At 41.3% G+C, this 13,597-nt stretch overlaps 1 protein-coding gene across 1 annotated transcript in view; it reads left to right on the forward strand.

The window, feature by feature from the left end:
- The window catches only part of C3_1H11orf16 (chromosome 3_1 C11orf16 homolog), a 161,223-nt gene extending 148,307 nt beyond the window's left edge, over positions 1–12,916 (forward strand). The window contains exons 7-8 of the mRNA XM_078683752.1: positions 3,061–3,310; positions 12,776–12,916. Coding sequence (XP_078539878.1) covers positions 3,061–3,310; positions 12,776–12,889 — 364 coding nt within the window. The 3' untranslated portion in view covers positions 12,890–12,916. The remainder of the gene's footprint in view (positions 1–3,060; positions 3,311–12,775) is intronic.
- Positions 12,917–13,597: the final 681 nt, after the last annotated feature.

Here is a 13,597-nt window from a genome sequence, read left to right on the forward strand (position 1 = left end):
GTTTCAAATAGATGTTCAAATTAATCTTTGTATTCACGTTCATATAAGTATTCTGAAGCTTTCATCCACTTTTGTAGGTCATCATTGTTTATAAATGTATAGACACGTGTGCTGACACGAAAGGCTGCCATATGAAAGAGTTTTTAAATATACTTAATCTTCAATGTGATGGAGCACTGAAGGCTCTTTATCCAGGCCCTTCCCGGCCTGTCCTAGGATTACTCTAGGTGAAGTTTTACACCCCCATCTTAGACATTTTATCTATAAGTTGAGATACATATAGAGAGCTACCGTTCTACAAGTGCAATGCATTTTCAACCCTTTATGGTAAACGGACTCGAATCTATCCTGGTGAAAAACAGATAGTGTGTTCAAACAGTTCCATGTATAATTTAGACATAAAAGAGAGAGACAATTTTGGACTAGAAATTGTTTGTAGATTCAACTTTTCCTAAGTTTTCCTTCAGAGCAAAAACTGAAATGCTCCACAAACTCTTGTCATTGGGAAGTAGACGTTTTTGTAAGTCTCTATAAAGCATGAACTTAGCTAAAAAGCCGCAGAATGCTGTACAATAAATTTGAGGTACGAAGTAAGGGCACGTAAGATGCTTGCAAATGAATAAGTCTTAATTTTTTCCATCCATAAGGGGTAAGGCATCTTGGTGGTTACTTCTCGATGAGGTGTTTCTCGAAGAGACCGGTCTTCAGCTTCTTCTCGGAGTGGGGGAGAGAAGGCGCTTGTTGGATCTGCGCCGCAATGGATTTTCTTCAGTATCCTCATATTGCTTGAGCCTGGAATAGACCGAGGTCTAGTAGAGGTGTGGTTGCTCATCCTTTATAGGGGTTTGGAACTCTTGATTGCAGGTCCCAGAGGAGTCATATGGTGTAGTGTGTGGTTCTAGAGAAATGCCTCTCCTCCCCATGCTCCTTGTTTGATTACTTAAGTCTGGTGTATATCACCAACAGGTCATCTTAAAGCACTTCACTACTATAAAAAAGCTTTGTTAAAATTCGGAAAAAGCAAACATTTGCACAGATTAAGTGGTCGTTGCTTATCAAGTGTGAAAGTAAATATAAAATGAAAGTTCTAAGGAGTTTTCCTAGTGAAGTATTAAGGACTTGAAAAAATGTGGTTTGTTCTGCTGCAGCAAGCTGCGGACAGTGTATGTATGTATGTATGTATTTATTTATTTATTTGTTAGGCGCGGCTGCCACCCAAAGGGTATCCTGGCGCTGAGACTGCGTCTATGCTACAGGCAAGACTACCATTACATTATTCTGGGGAGGAGGGAGGGCAGGCAATGGTGGAGAGGGTAATAAATATATATGTGCAGACAACATTTCCAAGGTGTTTGATGTGCCAAAACTGTGACGTGCGCAAGAAAAGAATTAAAATTACTCAGCACCTCGATAGTTTTTATTTCCTTTCTGGGGTGGTGTTTAATTGATATTTAGCTAAGACTGGTGAATGTTGGCCATTCGCAGCCAAAAACAATACATGCCCATTAATCAACAGCAAATGTTCCCCATTTTTAGGTCTTATTAGTGAATGCAGCGCAGCTGCTCCGCTTGGCGAAGTCTCTATTGTCGTCGCTTTCCTTAGCGAAGAGAGACAAGAGGTGTGCACGCGTACGGACAGGAGATGTGCATTCCGTACGCGTGCACATCTCCTGTCCCCGGAGGCTGGCAGCGCGCGCATCGCGCGCTTTCAGTTTCCCTCCCTTGGTCGGCTTCCGCCGTCCTTCCTCTTAACAGTGACATGCCTCCCCGTACTTGGCTGCAGGGTGTTGAAGATATATGACGTCATCTCAAGAGTTCTGGTAAACAAGCTGCAGGGGGCGGGAACCTTAGGCAGACAGTTCGTGTTTGTACTGCTGTGCTGAAATGTAACCTTCTCTACGGACTAGACTTCTGAACTGGAATTTATGACATATTTAAGAATTAAAAGACACGTAGTGCATTGTGTTGTTATGAGACCATCGCTACTGCATTGCAAATGTACCCTGAAAGTTGTTTTTAGCCACAGAGCTTACTTAGGCAAATCCACAATAATAAGCATGTCTAGTCGAGCTTCAGTTAAAAAAAATTTCAGTGGAAGTGATACAAACCATATCTACGTTTTTGGACGTTATTTCACTTTTTGACGAATATATACCGGCTGATTATTCGGTGACAATTGTTTTTCTGCGCGCTACTTATTTCATATTAAGTCTACACAACAGCACATAGTTGGCAAAGAATATTTATGGTCTTTTATTGTTTAAACTCGTTTTACATAAGTTGTCTAATTAATTAGGATATAAGATAGGCATCGACATGTTTTAAGATTTCACATAGTTGCATGTGAACATGGTAGGTTATGCAGTGGGTATTCACATATTTCTTTTATGTTTATTTAGGATTATCTTTCACAGTCACATGTTGTAAAACTACACAGGGTGTTTAAATGGATGAGTGTCACCTGCACGAGCCAGAATGGGTTTATGAAGGAAGAGCGGGTCTGGGGCACAATTGTCTTGGCTTTATTGTGATAAAAAACACATGGCTATGCTCCCTATTTTCGCATTGAAAAATGTAAACGTTTTGGAGCACTGTCTGTTTATTTATTTATTTTTTTCCTTTACCTTTGGTCTCTGTTTCTTTAATTCTCAATTGTGTTATTCTTATGGTGGAATTCATCATGGGGTTTATTGTTTACATGGGGTTAAAGTATATATATTTCGGCACCAACATTCTGGGCTCTGTTCCTTTCCATTGCTTTGGTGCCTTCTTTTCCCCGCCCACCCTACCTCCCTCCCGTTATCCTTGCCTTTCACTCCCCCCCACATATACATTAATATTTACAATGCCAATAGCTCTGAATCAAACCATTGCAAGACCTATTGCATTTTCAATGCTTGTTTTCTATTATTAATGCACATGGAAATTTATACTAGAAAAACAAAAGAGGTAACCCGCTCGGACTCAAAGGGTAAATTAGACAAATAAGCAGTTTTTAACATGTTTATAATCTGTGAACAGTGGCCCACGCTTGATAAGTAAAAAACATTTGTTCTTCAGGCAGAAAACACAGCAACACTTCCAGAATGAAGAGAGGAAGTTAAAGGAACAGGTTGCCAAGAGGATTCAGGCAATGAAGGCGAAGCAGGGAGCACAGCAGGACGCAAGCCAGAGGATGCAAACCTTGTCTGAGGAGGAGAAGCACAGAGAGCAGCGCAGACTGGCGCACCTGCAGAATGTCCGCCAGAAGATCGACGAGCGGGAGTTCAAAAAATGCAGAGAAGAGGCAGAGAAGGAACTGAAGACACAGGTACTTCATTCTGTGCAACAAACAAGTCAAATCCAAAGAGTGAAATACCTTTGTGTAGATTGTTATGTCCCACAGGCGTAGTACCTTTAGTGCAGCACATGCAATAGCACCAGGACCATGTCATTGAGGATGATCTCAACAAAAGCCATGATGAATCCCTTGGCTTGACTATATTTAGCTGGTAAGGTGCTTATATTTTAGTAATAGTTAGTTTGAATGGCTGTATAATTCTGATTCTAATTCAACGTGAACCTTGGTTGCTGACCTAGAGTTCTTCCTTGAGGGATTTGTGTTAATCTAACTGTGTTATAATAAACATGGTAACTTAAGAAACAAAAAAGGTGGAGATGACCAGGTATGATTTCAGGCGCACAGCAAGAGTATGGCACACAGTAATTCACATACATTAAAGAGAGGTGCTCCAAAGCATGGAAGGAAAGGTCATCCGTCTTCCCTACAAACCCAAAATTCTAGTTCCGGGTATAACAGTCTAAACAATTCCTTGCTGAGCACTCAAGATATTCACAATATATATATAACAAAAAAGTATCAATCAAGGTCTCAATTAATTGTCCAAGACTTTCCGATCAACTGATTATGTCCAAATTTCATCCATTAAGACAAGAGTCACTCCAACTGAGACACCGAGATATGTTGGTGGTCACAGCATAGTTCCAATTTTATTTCATACTTCTCCCATCAGTCAAAATTGTAATTGTGGCAGCCGACACGTGTTTCGTCTGGCATTCATATCATGCCATTTGACTTCTTCAGGGCAATCTGAATTATCTCTCTGCCGGATAGAGTTAAACTTTCCAATAATACAACCAAGATCAGAATTCTGCTAGTTCAAACTGAAACATAAGTAATTCTCCACTGTCAAGTGTCCAAAAATCACTTAATACAGGTTCCAAGGATATCCAATATTATTAAAGTATAAACGTCTTGTATCTCCTCAAAAAATCTATTTCTCACATAACGGTATAATGTCTCTGGTACTCTTTTCAGTTTTAAGCGTTTACTGCATTATATCTTGACGAACATGAGTATGTGTCAGTCAAGTTGGACACTGTAGTGAGCGACTGACACGTACTCATGTTCATCAAGATATAATGCAGTAAACGCTTGAAACTGAAAAGAGGACCAGAGACATTATACCGTTATGTGAGAAATAGATTTTTTGAGGAGATACAAGACGTTTATACTTTAACTAGCAGCCCGTCCCGACGTTGTCCGGGTATGAATTGCTGCGGGCCAGTAATATATTGTTTTGTAGGATTTTGTTTTGATAACATTTCTTATCTGTGACAGGCCGGTGAAACGCTCCAATCCACAGTGCACTGCTGATGCACTTAAGAATGCGCGTTCAGTAGTGTGTGAACTCGAGTTTCCCTACTTTATTTTTCCTTGCAATATTATATAGCGCAAACTCGACAACATGGCATGAGCACCATTTACATTACAGAAGAACACATTCATTTGTGGTAGGCACGGGGAGACAAAGCGATTTGCCTGGAATCACAGGATGTTGAGCTGATGCCGAAATTCGAACGTAGCTCCCCAGCTCTAAAGTTCGCAATTCTAGAACTTGTGGCGGGAGGTGTGTCTAAAGTGTATGTCGGTGCTGGCCATCAATGAGAGAGACCTGTGCATTTTTCAAATCGGTGGTGAAAAAATATGAGTATGTTGCTGGAGATGTGGCCGCCGTGCCACCAATGAACTTACCAGGGGAGGGTAAACACCCATTATTCCACGACTTTCTTTCCGCATTCCATCACTCCGCATACTTTCATTACGAAAGTACCATGAATCCGCAATGCCATTATAATGCATGGCATTACATTTTATATGCTTTTACCACGCCTACATTTACAACGAAATTCTTTGTAAATGCATGAATGGTAAAAGCATGTTTTTTTTTAATGTTTGGATAAGGTAAGTATGGGTATAGGGGTATATGTTTTGGGGTACTGAGGTATATGTTTGGGGGGTTTGGGTATTTTAAGGGTTCAGATATAGTTTTGGGTTATGGGGTACAGGGGTAGTTTTAGGGTTTAGGGATAGGTATGAGTTTTGGGGTACAGGGGTATTTTTGGGGTTCAGGGCTAGGTTTGGGTGTTGGGGTATAGGGGTATTTTTAGGGTTCAGGGGTAGGTTTGGGTTTTGGGGTACAGGGGTATTTTAAGGGTTCAGGGCTAGTTTTGGGTTTTGGGGTACAGGGGTATTTTTAGGGTTCAGGGCTAGGTTTGGGTTTTGGGGTACAGGGGTATTTTAGGGTTCAGGGGTAGGTCTGGTTTTTGGGGTACAGGGTTATTTTTATGGTTCAGGGCTAGGTTTGGGTTTTGAGGTACAGGGGTATTTTTAGGGTTCAGAGGTAGGTTTGGGTTTAGGGGTACAAGGGTATTTTAAGGGATCAGGGCTAGGTTTGGGTTTTGGGGTACAGGGGTATTTTAGGGTTTAGAGGTAGGTTTGGGTTTTGGGGTACAGGGGTATTTTTAGGGTTCAGGGCTAGGTTTGGGTTTTGGGGTACAGGGGTATTTTTAGGGTTCAGAGGTAGGTTTGGGTTTTGAGGTACAGGGGTATTTATAGGGTTCAGGGCTAGGTTTGGGGGTACAGGGGTATTTTTAGGGTTTAGGGATAGGTTTGAGTTTTGGGGTACAGGGTATATTTATAGGGTTAAGATGGGTTAGTGTTTAAGGGTGTTGGGGTATTTTAAGGAGTAAGGGTGGGTTATGATTATGGGGTGCAGGGGTATTTAAAGGGAGCAGGGTGGACACCTGGAGCTGGAATGTACAGAACCTGGGAAGAAAAAACAATGAAATATTGGGCACAACGCTCGCTTTTTTTCCCCGTAATCCCGCGTCCCGCACACGCCCCCAGCATACGCCCACAGCACACAATATGAGACATGGCATGAAGGGCGGAACGTACCACACGCCCCCAGCGTTTGTCACGCCCCCTGCACACCCCCACAGCACAACGCAGACACGCCCACAAGGGGCTACATTGCTGGCACGGTTCTTTTACCTTTTACATGTATATGGTGGGTGTCTGCATAGCCTATGTCCTTCTGCTGCAACTGCCCTTTCCAACGCTGTATTGGGTGTTGTGATTGGTGCTGTGGTTCCTGAGATTACCCGCCTCAAAGGTTTGGGCTCTCTCTTTATTATATTAGTACTAGCAGCCCGCCCCGACCTTGTCTGCGAGCAATCAGGCTTCCCCGCCCGCCGCCCGCCCCGACATAGCAGCCCGTCCCGAAATGAGTGTTCAGGGCCCCTGAACCTTTTTGCCTTCTTCCGTATATTTGTTCTGACCTGTTTTTGCTGGTTTTAAAACTCTGGGCAATTTACCACTGTTGATCGGTGCGAAAGTATAAGTGCTCCCTATGGAAATTATCATAGTTCCATGATTGACATATTTAATTAACTGGCAAGTTCCTAGTAAAGTGCACTGTGTGTGCCCAGAGCCAGTAAATCAAATACTACAAGTGGGCCTGCAGCACTGATTGTGCCACCCACATGAGTCGTCCTGCAACCATGTCTGTGTGTGCAGTTTTAAACTCCCATGTCTACCTAGCACGTGCACCCACTTTTCAGCCCCAACCTTCTCTTTTACTACATGTAAGAGACCCCTAAGGTAGGCCCATGGTAGCCCCATGGACAGGGTGCACTATATTTAAAAGGTAGTACATGTGCTGGTGTGTTTTACAAGTCCTGACAGTGAAATACTGCTAATTATGTTTTTCATAGTTCCAAGGACTATCTCTCCCATAGGTTATCATTGGAGCTGCCTTGTAATGTCTAACAAGTGTAACTTCCAATTGTGAAAAGGCAAAGATTGGGAGTTTGGGGGTCACTGAACTCACAATTTAAGAATACATCTTTTAGTGAAGTTGGTTTTGAATCCACATCTGAGGGAGGGTGATAGTTGGGTGGTTTATGCATTCACTCTAGACAGTCACACAAAGGGGGGTGAGGTGTGCCCTGCGTATTCTGATAGCCCACCACCAGGCTGATGGGTCTTCCTGAGCTAGAGTGGTGGGAGGAGTTGTCACTGACATCTGAATAGGGCTGTGGCTGTCCTCACACAAAGCGGTCTCCAGCCCCACTGTACGGCGTCTAGAGCCTGGTCAGGGAAAGACAGGGTCTTGTGCACTACAAAGACTTTCCTTTGAAGTCTGACTACTTCAAAGGCAGAAAAGGGTATCAGTACCGGAGCTGTAAAACCATAACTTCAGAATACTTCTGGACAAAGAGGAGATTCTGCCAAGAATAAGAGCTGGAAAAGTTGTAGAAGGGGAACTGCCACTCTGCTTGTTGCCGTGCTGTGCTGGCCTACTGCTTGCGGCTTCTGTCTTGGGCAGTGAAAGGACTGGACTCTTGCTTTCTGTATCCTGCTTGCCAAGGTTCTCCAAGGGCTTGTGTGTGACTGCCTCCTGTTAAGAAGTCTCAGGGCCATCAAAGACTTCACCAACAGCCCTAAACTCCTCTGCTGATAGTTTTGACCTGCCAAGTGGTGCCAATTCCAGTTCAGGACCCTTGGAGGGGGATATTCTGCAAAGGACAGAAGAAAATCCCCTTATCAAACTTCAGTGCCAGTTTTTCCTGCCACAGCAATGCTGTGCGGTTGAAAAACCAACATATTGCCACTGTGCAGCTGAAAAAAGCGACGCAGTGCCTGCTGTGCAGCCGAAAGATCACTGCAGCCCGAGCATTGTGTTATCAATGTCTTGACACCTGCTTCGACTTTGACACAAGTCCTGCTGTGCAGCTGAAGAAATCAACGCATCACCTGCTTCACGGCTGGAAAAACGACGCAGTAGTTTTGCCACCACATCGACCCATCACGCCCATATTTTTGACACAATGCACCTGTGTGCCAAGTTCTTCATCGACGTTACACAGCAGTAAGTAATCGAGGCAGCGTATCAAGAAACTGATGCATCACCCCTCCTCTCGGTATGGAACCGAAGCATCACCTGCCCCGACAGTAAGCAACCGATGCATCACCTCCCCTGACAGTAAGGAACCGACGCATCACCTCCCCTGGGAGTAAGAAACCGACGCATCGCTTTGCTTTTCCGGTGCCACACCTCCCCAGCGCTTATTTTCATCTTTGGTTATGACGCATCCCAGGTACTTTGTGATACAAGTGACACATTCATAGATTCCTATGGACTGAACTATTTTTAACCTTTTTAAAAGTGATATCTTGATTTGTGTATGGTGAATTTTTGTCGTTTTGGTCTTGTTTTATTCAGATAAAGTTTGATAATTTTTCTCTAATGTGGTTTGGTTTCCTTCTGTAGTGTTTTCACTGTGTGAATGTATAAATGCTTAACAAATTGCATCTGAGATAAGCCTGACTGCTTGTGCCAAGCTACCAAGAGGGTGAGCAGGTATTATTGTGGGACTATAACCTCCTTAACTAACTAGAGGGTCCCTACTTAGACAGGGTGCAAGCCACGGGAAACTAGAGACCCCCAATCCTAAAACCCCCATGCCAAGTGCATGGATTTCTCATGGCCTTTCAATGTCTTGAACAGAACCATGAAATAGTTCCCCTCCAGAATCTCAGATGCCTACCTGTGTTACCAAGGCCAGCCTTGTTAATTAAGTCTACACATGATCCATAGCTACCTTATCTAAATGCTTTTGGTTCAAATAGTACTTTGCCTACTTTAACCGCCTCAAAGGCCTCGCCTAGTATCAGTTAAGGAAGGAAAAGAGGTGACCCATTATATCCACGTTTGACTTCTTTGGGAAGCTCAAGGTAATGTAAAATCTCATCACAACACATACATGAGTGTGGCAGTGCAAACCCTGTGGTAAACCTTGCTCTGTGACATTACGTAAAAACATAGGTCGTAGCGCATGCCTGGAAAGTGTTAGCACTTTACCTTGTGCAAATGTAATGGACCATAAAGCGCTATTTGATTAATTAAAATTCAAAACTTAGGGTGATCAACAAATCAACACATTTAAATAATGTGAAGCACATTAAGCTTCTCAATGAAGACAGAGAATGGTTTAGGTATGAAATCATAAAGGTTTAGTAAAGGTTAAAGTTTACAGTAGGAAAAATTATTGAGTATCAATTCATATTGATTGATGCATTAATATATTGAGTTCCAATCAACTCAAACATATAAGTAAGAGTCGGACAAGCATAGAGTTGCAACAGAGGGAAAGGTTTAGAAAGTCAAGTTTTCCATACAGAGAGTACCCTAAGTCTCCTACTCTGCTCTAAAGTGTATCAAAAATGGACTGACTCAGTCTACTCTGCACTAACATATATCATATGAATCTGACATTTGATACACCTACACACAGTTCTCAGGAAATGATCCAATCCGGTTAATGTGAGGTGACACATTTGTGACACATTTGTATGTTCATTAGCTTCTAAGGGCCTTCCACAATTCATCTTTTCTTAGCATTCTTCACACTTGCATATTATCTGTAGGAAGATGAGATACAGAGACCAGCCTGGATTCTGCAGGTGTCTCCTTGAGTATGGTACCAATTATAACATTCCATGATTATCATAGTAACAATAAAACATTTCATATGAGAAAGTAAGCAAAAGAACATTGAATAATTAAGACTCCAGTTTCTTCGAGAAATAAAATGTTAAAGTATCCCACAGCAACCAAAGTTGGCCATTTTAAAATGCAGGCCTACATTAGCTATGGTCAATCTAAACGTGAATAAATATGGATAATAACATTTACATGATAATATGTCTGTCAATTTAATGCAATACATTTAATAAGAAAAAACCCTTCAACTGTAATATGGCATTGTCACATTTGAGGGGTCTGTGGTGCCTCCCCACCGTACTCTAAAAACAGTTTAGTCTCTAGAAGGAAAGAATAAAAGCCAGAGAAAAATAGAAGACAAACATTTTAGTACCATCTAATAGGCTTACAATTCATACACAGAGCAGTCTTAATAAAATATGAATCTCTCAACAATTTATATAATAACGTTTTATAAAAAAGCTACCTATACTAATTCTATTTTTAATCATCTATATGTATGCCCCTATTGATGTTTGTTAAGTGGTAGAGTGTGAATGTAATATTAAAGAATAACTCATTGGCGGCCCACCTACTTGAAGTGTTTTCGAGCAGACTGTCTGAATTCAAGTAAAATGAGTGACGCAAAAGAATACTATTTAACCAGGGGCGATGGGACATTTAGTTTTTCCTCCATTCTTTAACTACTGAGGTTTCAATTAAAAAGTAGTAGAAAATGAGACTCTGTATCTAGCATTACAAATGTAGAAATCCGTCATGTTGTGGGTATTTGATTTAATAAGAAATCCTTGATAAATAAAACTCAGAAAGTTTGGAGTTTCCACCTTAATGTTATTTTGGTTTCACATTCAACTGAATAATGGTGGGCATCAATTATCCTTTCTGCCGAAACTGAATTTCACTGTCAGATCTTGTTGTGTGGGTTGAATTTACAATCTCCGTGCACCTAGCCTTTTACATTTTTTTAAATAATTATCACACTGGTAGCATCGTGTCATCTGTTCCAAAAACTTTTTTCAGAAAATGAATTGTCCTGTTTTTAAAGAACTTGTTTAGCAGAGCAGAGACACTATCTGAGGCTTTGCATTTTTCAGTCAAGTATCAGTTATTATGCTTATTAAATAAAGCCATTACTTACGAGAAATTGCTAGCCAGTGTACGATATTAGGACATTATTTGTTATCATCTCGTCTGTGAATGTGTTGCCAAGTTCCTGCAAAAGACCCAAACGTCACTACAAAAAGTTGCAAGTGAGATGAACCAGGAAATCTTACCACTGTAACTAGTAACACCCAGTCAGTTTTCCCCAGAAAACACTCTTCCAAGTTGGAAGAGAGGACACTCAGACCTGTTCCGCTGTCTAAGCTCCCTTACTCTAATCAGATACTTCAGTTTTTCCAAAGGGAAACCCCCCTTCAGCAGATCACCTACTATTGCCCCCCCCCCCCCCGAGGGTGAGTTGCTAATTTGTCTTAGAGAATCTTCCTTCAAAGTCCATTTCCACTGTAGACTGTATTTTATATGTGACAGATAATGACAAGCGGCCTTGTCTGTCTTTGTGTGAGACTGCTACAAATGTGCCTGCACGACTCAGGATCCAGCAATAATAGTTTCTTCTGTTGCTAATATTGGGTCTTAGCCAAATGGGCCATAGTCCCCCAATCAGGGAACTTTATAACAGTACTTCCTGTTTTTTAGGCTCTGGGATGACAGAAATGCATTTACAGACACTACATGCGGATTCTGGGCTGCCTGAACTGGCTTATATTTCTGCCCAGTGAAGAAGTATTGACTTCTCATACATGCTCCTCTGAGATAGCGTGATCGTCTCCTAGAATCCCTCTGGTCCCATCTACAATAATGTCATCCCCCCTGAAGATGGGTATGTGCCCTTTTGTACACCCCTAGTGAGCTGTGGGTACGATTTACCTGCACAAACTGCCTCTTGCCACTTCCCACATCTTTACCAGGTCTAGAGGACCATTCACTCCTAACCATACTAGTGTTCACCACTTATTCATATCACCACACAAACTATATATTCAAAGGAACTCCAGTCAAGCTTGCCTATCTGCATACACACGCCATATTCCAAAAGTTAGTCTAAAAAAAACCTTTAGTATGTACCTAAATCTAAGGAGATGCAGAAAAACAATCAGGTTTGGGGGACACTTCAAGGTGTATCCACTAGGATAGTATTTCCTCACTTACTAAAAATTTAGGTGCATGTTACCTGTTAATATTTTCTTTCCGAATCACGGCGAATTAACTTTTGTTTTGACCTAACTAACCTGAAGCTGTGTTTATGTAAATTCGGAGTATTGTTACACAAAATTGGCATATTCCCAGACCTGGAGCAGGCTCTACCGCCTTGGGTGTGAGAAGCAGGGTCACATGGTAGGAAGGACACATTTCCTCAACAAGTAATTAGCTAATGTACTTAGGGGGTCTAATAGTGCCTCAACACTAGGTCCGTACTTCTCAATACTGTGCAATTATAATTGGCCCATGTAGGCACAGCTCTTAAGAAAAAGAACTCAGGTCCACACACTTAGATACCTTTTACCCTAGTATATGCACATTACCTCATGATAATCCATATGGTGTTTTACAATTAGACAGTTATAAAGCATTTGAAAGAATGAGCTATTTCACAAATTAATTAAAAACATATCACTGCAATACATTGTCAGTCCTTTCTTGTTGGTGATTTCAAACCCACGCCAAACATTAGTCCTCAGCACTAAGGCAGGCTAGGCATGTCATCCATCCATCCACACAACCATATAGAGGCGAATGTCCTATGCTGAGCTCCTGCCTGACTTACTGAATGTAACATTTCTGTTATTCAACTCAAAGAAGAAATAAATGGTAGATGAAATAATAGAATAACCAAATATCTTCCGTTTACTTTCATTTTCCAGGAATCCCGTAGAAAAAGAGTGGATGATCACTACAAACAAATGGCGGAAAAGGTTTACGAAGCTGAAACAAGGAGTGGAGGATATCGAGGAAAACGCATATTAGAACATATTTAATCTACATTATATTCCATTTTTAGTCAAATCTTATTTAGCTATCAATCATAATGATTCTACTGCTCAGGGACAAACCAAAATCACAAATGTCTTTAAAATCATTTGTAAAATACTATGTAATATACAAAGTAACAGTAAAGGGAGCAAGAGCTTTGGAGATCAGAGACTCGTTGTGTTACACATTAAATCCACAAGTGACTACAGGCATAAAGAGACTGAATAGGAAAAGCTATCGAAAAATATAGTGTTTAGCGGATTGTGCTTGACAGATGCCACAAACCTGTCACTCAAGCTTAGGGTATGGGTTCAGAAGAAAGTTACCCAAAATTAACGAAATCTTGCCTCATAGTGCTCTTAAAGAGTGAAGGGGTTTCAAGACTTAGAACTGGATTTATATTATAAGAACTCATGAAAAGATGAAGAATAAAATGCAAATCGTATGACTAAAGAACCATGCCCAAAAGAAGAAAACACCCACAACTGTAAAGTCACCAAAACTACTTAAATCAGCACCCTTCTGTCAGTTTAAACTGGTGTGAACTTCTTCATAGTCTGGGAACAGGGTCAGCATGAACAAAGATCTCATCAGAATTCTGCTGTCGGCAAACTCACTCATCCAGTCAGATGTGAAGTAACTGGAATAGTATGATAGGCTTATTGTACTGTTCTATGTCTTCCACATAAGGGTTTTTAAGTTGTATAAGTGAC

The sequence above is a fragment of the Lissotriton helveticus genome, chromosome 3_1 (assembly GCF_964261635.1).
Source record: "Lissotriton helveticus chromosome 3_1, aLisHel1.1, whole genome shotgun sequence".
Lineage (NCBI taxonomy): Eukaryota > Metazoa > Chordata > Amphibia > Caudata > Salamandridae > Lissotriton > Lissotriton helveticus.